This window comes from Oenanthe melanoleuca, chromosome 19 (assembly GCF_029582105.1).
Source record: "Oenanthe melanoleuca isolate GR-GAL-2019-014 chromosome 19, OMel1.0, whole genome shotgun sequence".
NCBI lineage: Eukaryota > Metazoa > Chordata > Aves > Passeriformes > Muscicapidae > Oenanthe > Oenanthe melanoleuca.
In genome coordinates, this window is record NC_079352.1 from 10681070 (window position 1) to 10691299 (window position 10230).

The 10230-nt window shown below is 56.6% G+C and overlaps 2 protein-coding genes across 5 annotated transcripts; both read left to right on the forward strand.

Moving 5' to 3' along the window:
* The first annotated feature begins 243 nt into the window (after positions 1-243).
* TBL2 (transducin beta like 2) lies at positions 244-5284 on the forward strand. Its single transcript, XM_056506605.1, has 7 exons — positions 244-464; positions 546-670; positions 856-1040; positions 1633-1784; positions 2859-2985; positions 3616-3768; positions 4732-5284. The coding sequence occupies exons 1-7, from the start codon at positions 335-337 to the stop codon at positions 5186-5188; spliced, it is 1329 nt and encodes a 442-aa protein (XP_056362580.1). The 5' UTR covers positions 244-334; the 3' UTR covers positions 5189-5284.
* Positions 5285-5757: 473 nt separating this feature from the next.
* BCL7B (BAF chromatin remodeling complex subunit BCL7B) lies at positions 5758-9935 on the forward strand. Of its 4 annotated transcripts, none has more exons than XM_056506621.1 (6): positions 5758-5960; positions 6264-6339; positions 7072-7168; positions 8090-8260; positions 8449-8528; positions 8922-9935. In XM_056506621.1, the coding sequence occupies exons 1-6, from the start codon at positions 5869-5871 to the stop codon at positions 9012-9014; spliced, it is 609 nt and encodes a 202-aa protein (XP_056362596.1). In that variant the 5' UTR covers positions 5758-5868; the 3' UTR covers positions 9015-9935. The 4 variants fall into 4 exon arrangements, with proteins under 4 accessions (XP_056362596.1, XP_056362595.1, XP_056362593.1 ...); XM_056506620.1 differs by having other exon boundaries at positions 5769-5960; positions 8075-8260; XM_056506618.1 differs by having other exon boundaries at positions 5793-5928; positions 8075-8260.
* Positions 9936-10230: the final 295 nt, after the last annotated feature.

Below are 10230 nucleotides of genomic sequence, written 5' to 3' on the forward strand. Positions count from 1 at the left end.
GCATGAGGGCAGGGACCGGGGTCGGGGGGACGTAGAAGCTGGGGGTGGGATGAGGGGAGTCCGGGCTGTGTGGAAGGCATGGGCTGGGGTGGTCAGGTGCTGGGGGGGTGTGTTAAAAGAGGGTCTGTGTGGTTGACGGGGCTTTGTGAGAGGCAGGGGCTGAGAAGCAGGGGCTAGGAGGGGACCGGGGGTGTTCGTGGCTGAAGGGAAAACGGCCGGGGCGGGGGCTGCAGTGCCACCGCCAGGGGCCGCCCTGCGTGGATCACTGGGGCCGCGTATGCGCGCACGGAAATTCCCCCCTCCTGCTACCGGTAGCTGACGCGGCGGCGGGAAAATGGAGGGATGGGCGGCGCTGGGTGGGTTGGGGCTGCCGGGCGCCCTCATCGTCCTCATCCTCGTCGTGTTGCTGGCGGTCGCGCTGCACCGCTCCGCTCCGTGGGAGACCCCCACCGCCCCGCAGGGCGGTGAGTACCGTGCGGACAATGGGGCACCGGGCAGCACGGAGCGTAGCTGAACCGGACCCACCGACCTCTCCGCTCCCGCAGAACCTAGGGCGAACGGGCATGCCAGGCCGAAGGAGCCGCGGAAGGCAAAGCCGGCGGGGAGGGCTCGCAGAGAGAAGCCGCAGCAGCACAGCTTTGCACACCGGCTGCTGGTCGCTGCCCTCAAGGTACCCCGTGTGCCCGGGGCTGTTGCCGATGCCAGTGTGCTGCCCGGTTCTGGTGTCCCACCCGGTGCCGGTGTCCCTCTCGATGCTGGCGTCCCGCTTGTGCTGGTGTCCCCCTTCCCCCCGGGTGCTGGTATTCCACTCCCCTTACCTCCCCCCCGCGTCCTCCGTGACCATTCTGTCTGCAGGGCCACAGCAGCCCGGTTACCTGCCTGGACTTCAGCAGCAACGGCAAGTACCTGGCATCATGCTCTGAGGACCGCACGGTGCGGCTGTGGAGCACCCGGGACCTGGCGGGGCGGGAGCACCGCTGCCTGCGCGCCAACGTGGAGCTGGACCACGCTGAGTTCGTCCGCTTCAGCCCTGACTCTCGGTACGGCTGGACCTTGTATTGGCACCGGGATGTCCTGCAGAGCCATCAGTCTCTCGGCCGAGCTGTGGTGGGATCAGTGGTGTTGCTCTGGGATGGGTGGTGGCATCATCTCTCACTGAGTCATCACGGTATCATTGATTCATGGCCTTTCCTGAGAGCAGCTGGCACTTATTTGGAGGAGACCTCTGGAGATCATCTAGTCTAGGTCCTGGTGTGTTAATATGTTTGTCAGGGTAATTGTCCCAGTGCCCAGCTTGCTGTGCATCCATCAAAGGTGCCTGTTGAAGTCACTGCCAGCTGACTCTGCAGCTGGAATGTGCTGCTGAGTCTTCGGTGGTCAGGGGTGCTCTTGCTGAGTGGGAAATTTGGTGGAAAAGTGTGTTTTGGCTTTTTGAAGTGGTCTCTTTTAGAAGGAGAGGAAGGGATCTCATTTCCTAGTGTAGATAATAAATTCCATTCTTTTTCGTTCAGTATTGCATTTGAACCACCACAGGGTGCTCTTGTAAATATTTTTACCTGCCAGCATATCCCTCTTCCCGGGTGCCCTGAGTGACCTGGGCTGAGGTGGGGCTCAGAGCCTGTCCCTCCACAGGGCCTTCATTGTCTGGCTGGCAAATGCTGAGACTATTCGTGTCTACAAGATGACCAAGAAGGATGATGGCAGTTTCACCTTCAGTGCAACTTCTGGGGACTTCCCAAAGAAGCACAAGGCTCCTGTCATTAACATAGGGATTGCAGAGACAGGTATGGAAATGAGGTGCTTACCTCTCTGGATCAGCTTTGAATTCCTTGTGAAGCTACTGGATTCAAGGTGTTGGAGTTTTTGGCATTCTCAGAGCTATGTACAGCACCAGTACTGAACTCTGTAGTCTCTTAGTTTTTTTTACTTAATTTGCTATTGACTGAACCAAAAGGTGTTGTTTTCACACCAATTATGTACCTGTAACCAGCTCCCCGATATGCATAGTCTCTTAATTTACATTTTCAGGGATGCTGTTGCAAAGAGATCTGGTCTCAATATTGAGAGGATCGCTGTTCTCTGGGCCGCCAGTCTCTCTTTAACCAGTCATAAATCTTTCTAGTGAGTTCATATGGTCTATCTTGAACTTCTGGGATCATCTAGAACAGAGGTGGGGGTGGGTGGGTGGAAATTACATTTTAGTGGTAAGGGCTTGATAATTTAATGCATCAGGTATGTGCCAGTGGCAGTTGGAAGCAGGTGGATGTGAGTTCATCTCTGTAATAGGTGAGCAAGGAAAATGTTAACTGAGACTGGAGCTGTGAATGTGAAAACTTAAACCTGCAACAAGTAGCTGGAAGGTAAACACACAACCACCTGCCTGGGCTGAGGTAAAGGGGAAGTGGGAACAAGCAGAAGTCCAGAATAGGCACAACCAGCAATCACGGATCATGGTGGTGTGATTGGGATTCAGTTGCCTGCCTGCAATCTACAGCTTGAAAGGTGCTTATCCACAAGCTGATTTTGGGCATTCAGATCAGGTGGAGTGTGCTTTTCTCCTGTTTGCGGCACAACCAAGTGGGGCTCATAGCTCTGCTTGTGGGGCTCAGGGTCATGAGTAGAGGGCATACATGGGCTCAGGGCCTGCTGCTTGCTCAGGAGCCAGAGGAGTACTGAGACATAACAAGGAGCTGAGTCTTCTGCTACTGCTCTTTACTCTATCCTAGGAGACCTCCTTGGATTTTTGTGCTGCTACTTGTTTTCTCCAGCTACAGGGAGAGGTTGTCCTGTGGGGTTTATTGAGTTTGTGGCAGCATTAGGTGTGGGGGCTCCCCTGATCTTTGCTTTTTTTTCCCCAGGGAAGTTTATCATGACAGCTTCCAGTGACACCACCATCCTGATCTGGAGCCCAAAGGGAGAAGTCCTGGCCAGCATTAACACCAACCAGATGAACAATGCCTATGCCACAGTGTCACCCTGTGGGAGGTGAGTGACAGGCAGGATTCCAGGCTGCTTGTTTGCCCAGAATACTGTCAGTTCAGACCATCAGCAGTTAGTTGTTATTGTAATGCAATTTTCTGAGACTTCCAGAGTATAAAAAGGTATTTTGGCCCCCTGGGAGATGGAGCTGATGTGGGCTCAGGCACTTGTGTGTTGCCATTCTGCCTCAGTGCTGCTGTTCTGGTAACCTGAGAACATCTTTGGCCTCAGGTAGCAGAGGTGGGACAGAGCAAATGGCCTGTGCAAAGAAAACAGCATTTTGAACTTGTCTGTGACCTCTTAAAGGTTAATTAGAAAAGTAAAGGTTTTATTTCTGGGAGATCTATTTATCGGGAAAATCACTTGCTGCTGTAGGTCAATTTGCCTTGTTCTGGTGTGAGGAGTTTGCAGCTCAAAAGCATTTAACTCTTTTACTTTGATGGAGAATTTCTCATTCCTGAGGTGTTTTGGTGCCTTTCCTTAGTGTTTAGGGAAGGACATGTTTCAGGGAAAAGTGGAAATTCAGCTGACTAGACTTGAATGCAGGAGTCAGGACAGGTTTGCAGACCTCTGGCCCTACCTTGTTCAGGTCTTCTGTAAGAGGCAGCCTGTGTCTCTGCTTGTTCATTCACGCAGGTTTGTGGCATCCTGTGGCTTTACCCCTGATGTGAAAGTGTGGGAGGTGTGTTTTAGCAAGAACGGAGACTTCAGGGAGGTGACCAGAGCTTTTGAGTTGAAAGGCCACACTGCTGGTGTACAATCCTTTTCCTTCTCCAACGACTCAAGGAGGTATGTGTGTGTTACCTGCTCTGAGTTACTCTCAGGACATGTAAACTCATCTCTTCCAGGGTTAATTAGCTGCACCACTGAGTTGTGGGGGGTAAAACATTGCCCTGGGGAGCCAGATCTGACTCCTGTGTATTCCCTGCTCACATGGAATCTCACATGGTTTAATAAGACCAAGTGCTGATGCTGTACCTGGAACAGGGCAACCCTCAGTATCAATCAATGGGGATGAACAGATTGAGAGCAGCCAAGGAGTGCTGGTGGGTGAGAGCTGGACATAACCCAGGCCAGAAACTCCCCTAGGTTGATCCCACAGTGTGGGTAACAAGGGAGAGGGGAATTCTGCCCCTCTGCCCAACTCAAGTGAGACTTCACCTGCAGAGCTGCCTCCAGCTCTGGGGTCCCAGTACAGGAAGGACATGGAGCTGCTGTAGTGAGTCTAGAGGAGGCACCAATATGATCAGAGGGATGGAGCAGCTCTGCTGTGAGGAAAGGCTGAGAGAATTGAAATTGCTCAGCCTGGAAAAGAGAAGGCTTCAGGTTATGTAATTGTGGCTTTCCAGAACCTGAAGGGAAATGACAGGAAAGATGGAAGAGACTATTTACAAGAGCCTGGAGTCACAAGATAAGGGGGAATGGTTTCAGGCTGACAGAGAGTGGGTTAGATGGGGTATTAGGAAGAAAACTTTGGTTGTGAGGGTGGTGAGGCCCTGGCACAGGTTGCCCAGAGAAGATGTGGTTGCCCCATTCCTGGAAGTGTTCAAGGCTGTATTAGAAGGGGCTTGGAGCAGCCTGGTCTAGTGGTAGGCTTTTTTACTATGTAAAGAGAGCACAGACTGTATGTGTGTACAGATTCACCCTTCCCAAGAGATATCTCTCCACAGAGGATTCCTGGTTCATGGGCAGGGCAGGGTAAGAGGTGCTGCCTGTTTTTCATGCACTCACCATGCTCTCTCTTGGCTGCAGGATGGCAACCGTGTCAAAGGATGGTACGTGGAAGTTCTGGGGCACAGATGTGGAGTACAAGAAGCAGCAGGACCCATACCTGCTTCTGACAGGGCAGTGTGCAGTGCCGGAGCCATGCCGCATTGCCCTGTCCCCTGATGGCCGCACCGTCGCTCTGGCGGGCAGCACAGACATTGTGGTGTGCAACACACGGCGCGGCGAGGAGGAGGAGCGTTTCCTTGGCGTGCACAGCCACCGTATCACCGACCTTGCCTTTGACACCACTGGCCGCTATGTTGTGTCCTGTGGGGACCGCGCTATCTGTGTCTTCCACAACACTGCTGGGCACCGCGCCGTGGTGGAAGAGATGGAGGCCATGCTGAAAAAAACTGGGAACAAAGCCACCCGGGAGAGGCTGGAGCAGCAGATCTCCAGTGCTCTCAAAGCCTTGGCTGCTATCTATGGCAGGAAGCACTGAGCTACCCATACAGCAGGAGGCAGCTGCGCTCTGCCTTTGGGGTTGTCCAATTTTAGTAACTGTGAACAGCAGTAATAAAAGAGTGCTCGGGTCCTTCCTTTTGTGCTCTGTGATGGGTGGGACAGGGCTGGGGACAGTGGGGTCTCTCATTGTCACACTCTTGTGTTGTTTTCTTCCCTGGGCATGGATCCTCAATATCCCATGGAAGTGATTGCTAAGGCAATGCCTACTAGTTTTCCTGAGCTTAGAAACAGGAATGTGTGGATTTGGGGTACGTTTCTTGGTTGTTGGTTTTGTTTTGTTTTTTTTTTTTTCCCCAGGGGAGCTGCCAAAGCTCAAGCTTTGATGCTAAACGGTGGGGATTCTGCTGCAGCGGACGGCGCAGTGCTGTAACGGTGCAGCGTAATTCGGGTGGTCCCATGCCCGGGGTCTTGGTGATCTCACGGTAGCGTGGAGCAGGACTTGCCCAAAAGGAAGATGGCGGCGCACTGTCGCTTCGCCTGAACGTCGTTTCCGTGCCCGCTGTGGGGCGTGTACGTCTGCGCAGGCGCAGCAGGCGGGGCGTGTCGGGCGTGGTGACGCAGGACGCGCAGCGCGCGGGCGGGCCGCGCAGTGCGCATGCGCGGGGGCGGGTGCGGTGGCGGGTGCAGCGGGGCCGGTGCTGCGGGGCTGCGCGCGCCATGTCGGGGCGCTCGGTGCGGGCCGAGACCCGCAGCCGCGCCAAGGATGACATCAAGAAGGTGATGGCAGCCATCGAGCGCGTCCGCAGATGGTGAGGGCGGGCCCGCGGGGGGGAGGGTCCCGCCGCCCGCGCGCAGCCAATCACCGCGCCGCGGGGTGCGACCCGGGTGTGCGCGCCCAACCAACGGGTGTAGGCGGGGGGGTGGCGGCCAATGGTAGTGGGGCGGGGACGGAAGCGCTCGTGATGGGCGGCTGGTCCAGCCAATCACAGTGCGGGGGGCGGGAAATGCTGCGGGGTGCTGAGCTGACTGCCTACCAGAGCGTGGCGGGGTGGCGGGGTTTCTTGCCGTGGTGCCCCAGGCCCGGTCCGGCTCGTCAGCGTTTTGTCCTGCAGGGAAAAGAAGTGGGTGACGGTGGGCGACACGTCCCTGCGGATATTCAAGTGGGTGCCAGTGGCGGACAGTAAGGAGGTGGGTACCGTGCGTGGAGACGAGCCCGGAGTCACCGCCCACAGCCAGCCTAGCCCCCTTAAAAACCCCGCTTAAGCTGCGCTCTGAGCCTCCCCCAGCCCTACCGACCACCGAAGCCCCCCGAGCCACCCCCGAGCCCCGAGTTCTGCCGAACCCCACAAAACCCCCCTGAGCCCTCCCGAGCCCCCGCTGGACCTTCCTAGCCGTGCTGAGTACTCTTGAGGCGCCACCGAGCCCCTCCTGCCTTGTCGAGATCTCCTGAGACCCCCAGGCCCCTGATCCCTCCCTAAGCTGACCCCCGAACCACCCAAACCCCGCTGAGTCCCTTCTGAAGCTCCATGAGCCCCTGTCAAGCCTTCTTGGGCCCCCTTCCTCAATTCCAACGAGCCCCTTCAGCCGACCTGAGCTCCTTTGGACTATCAAGCCCCTGTCGAGCCCCTTGAGCCCCTTCCTGCTTCCCCTAAGACTCTCTTCCTGACTCCTCCAAGGACTGGCTTTACTTGGTGTCATTCCTAGATGGGCGTCAGCTCCTCCTCTCTTTCCTGATTCCCAGTCCCTTCATAGATGGAGTTTCACCTCTCCCTTAGGAATGTGCCTCCAAAGCCAAGGGAAAAGACCAGCTTGAGCATATCCCTCTGGAGTTCTGGAGACAGAAAGGGGAGGGGAATGGCTTCTCTGGAGTAGCATGTGTTTCTCTGACATTGTGTTTGCGCTTTTCTTTCTCTCCTCAAGAAAGAGAAATCCAAATCGAGTAGCAGCACGGCCCGAGAACCCAATGGATTCCCAGCTGACACCTCTGCCAACTCCTCCCTCCTTCTGGAGTTCCAAGGTGGGTCTAGTTGAGCTCCCTTCAACGTGGAGAAAGACTCCAAGGCTGTACAGCAGCTGGGACATTGGTGGTTCTGTGTGCTGCCTGTATGGGGAAGAGCACTGGTGTGAAGAGCTATGGAGCTGAGCTGTGGAATTGGGCTGATCCACTTCTGGATTGTTCCTGTCCAAACTGTTCATTTTTGCTGTCAGAGAGTCTTAAAAGGCTGTTTCCAGTATCTTCTGTGGGAAACTGCACAGCTAATTGGAGGAGTGGGGTTTCCTGTTCCCCCCATTCCAGTCTGGGGATAGGCCAGTAGCCACCTGTAGCCAAGAGTGAAGAGGCAGAGGATGTCCCTTGCCTTGCTCTTGGTTTGGGCACTGTAGTACAGCTAGGAGAGGCTCTGGCAGTGCCAGACTCACTGCTGAAATGGAGTGTACACATCTGCCCAAGCCCTGCTCTGCTAAGGAAAATCTGGAATGTGCTGGCACTTCCAAGAGATGCAGTGGGGTTATGTTGCAGGTCAGCAATTTGGGAAGGGGTGTGCCAGGCTTGCCTTCTCATTAGGAGACAGGTGCTGAGCATTAATCCACGTGTTGCTTCACAGAGAAGGAACAAAACGCTGGTACATGGCAGGAGATTCCTGCCCTCAGATGCCCAGGACCCTCCCAAGCTGCAGATGTGGGATTTGGCAGTGCTCATTCTCATTCCCAGGGCAGAAGCATTCTCTTTCCCTCAGCCAGTTGTGTATATGATTCCCACTGTGCTCTGGAGGACAGTCCTGTTCCTGACAGCCCTTGGGCTGATGGGGAACAGCGAATCCCCTGACTGAATCTCTGACTGTGTTCTGCCTTCTCAGCAAGACCCCAGCTTTCAGTGCTGCCCTGGGCTGCCTGTGCCCTGTGTCAAGGTGTTCTTCTTCACCAGGTGCTGTCTCTGCAGATGAGAACAGCAACCAGAGCTCCCTGTCTGATGTGTACCAGCTCAAGGTGGACAGCAGCCCCAACTCCAGCCCCAGTCCTCAGCAGAGTGAGTCCATGAGTCCTGCCCACACGTCTGACTTTCGCACGGACGACTCACAGCCTCCCACCCTGGGGCAGGAGACCCTGGAAGGTGGGTGCTGGACTGGGAAGGGAGGAGGCAGATGGCTGTGCTCAGGGAAGGCCCCTTCAGTGCTGTTAGTGGTCCAGTGCTGCAAGCTGACAGGGCACTGGGGACTTCTTTTCTACGTGTTCTGTCCTGGCTTAGCACCGAGCTGGGTGCCAGGCTTGCATTTTTGTTGACCGACCTGTTCTCCCCAGATCCCTCCCTGCCTTCCTCAGAAGTGGCAGATGAGCCTCCCACTCTCACAAAAGAAGAGCCGGTCCCCCTTGAGACTCAGGTAAGGGAAGGGGGATTGAAACCACCTCTAAGTGTGCATGGATCCAGGTTGGCCCTTTGACCCTTGTTGCCGCTTCTTGTAGTGGAAGCATCTTGGTGGATGGAGTTGCTATGCAGTCCCAGAGTGCCCCCCTGGGAACTCCCAGAACTTCCTGATTTACTGAGCTTTGGTCTTTATCCCCTGCTTCAGATCAAGTGTTGAAGTATGAGGGAAGGATATGGGGGTGTGGGAAAACAATGCTTCTGGCAAGCTCCAGGGCTGGAGTGAGTTTCCATTCCTGGTGCCCAGGGGTCTGTGCATAGGTGACCACCTGGGGTGTCCGCATGGTATGGCACAGCCTTGTCTGGGTGTACATGGCTCGGTGTCACTGCCTGTGACGTCTGGCTCTTGCAGGTAACTGAAGAGGAGGAGGACTCCGGTGCACCCCCCCTGAAGAGATTTTGTGCTGACCAGAACTCTGTGTGCCACACGGCCTTGGAGAGCTAACCTGCCTGGCCTGGCACCTTCGTCAGCCCCTTGCAGAGCCACCTGGCCCCCCAGGACCAGCGCTTCCCTCCAGCCTGCCCCTTCCCGAACAGTGTCGGGGCTCCCACCACTCGCATCAAGTGCACCCTTCCGTTCCCTTCCCTGCCCTGCCCGACAGATGGGCCCGCTGCCAGTACCTGCAAATTTGTCTCTATTTATTGGCTCCCTCTCTCCCTGCTCCCTGCCCTAGAGCTGGGGGTCTCCACTGGGTGGGCTGCATGGGTAGGGGGGTTCTCCATGGGCTCCCTACTCTCCCTGGTCTCCAGGGCACTGGCAGATGCTGTTTGCCTGCTCGTGGCTCCCGTGCGTGCCCTTCCCCTGGGTGCTGGGAACAGGAGAGCCACCTTCCACCTGCTCCGGGTGATGTGTCCACTCGGCTGTGGGAGCAGGTGGTGGGGAGTGTGGGGTGCAGTGAGGGGAGGCCGGCAGGGACCCATTGGGACGCTGTGCAATAAGCTGCTAGTTTAAGCCATTCATACTGGGAGAGAGGGGAGCACTTTCCCCTCCCGGAGGGCAGGTACTGACCAGCCTCAGCTCTGCCGCGGGGCACAACTCCAGCCGAGTGGAATTTGCAGTCCCTCGGAAGCTGGCAGAGTATGGGGAGCCGTTGCCCTGTGCTGCACGGCCTAGGTACCCGTTAGCCCCGGGATGGGGAAGGAAGCGGCAGGGTGCTGGAGCCCCCGGGAAGCGCTCCCGCCTTGGGGCTCTGCTGCCCCCAATACCTGCTGCCCCTTCCAGCCCCACTCTCCCCTCGCTGCCACTGCATGTCCCGCCGAGTCCGTGATCGAGCCTGGTGAAGCTGGAGGCGCGGCTGCGCGTGGAAGTGGAAAGTTATTTTAGCACTGAATAGAATATTTTTAAAATTAAACTGTTTGAAATACAGATGCAGAGCACGATGTCGGCCGCACAGGGCCGGGTGGGGAGGGGCGGTGCGGAAAGAGAAGGGTAGGGAAGTTTCTACTAAACGGGGCCCAGTGCTGGCAGTCACCGCCTGCCGCGCACACGGAGCTGGCCTCAGAGCCCGTTTCCTGTTCCCCACACATTCCTCCCTGCCGGTGCTGGCGCTGTGCGGAGCAGGCGGCCCCGAGCCCAGGCGGCAATAGCGCCCGGCGTAGCCGGCTCGGGGCGGCGCCTCCGCCCTGCGCAGCGGCTCCGACCACGGTCCCGACCCCGGCCC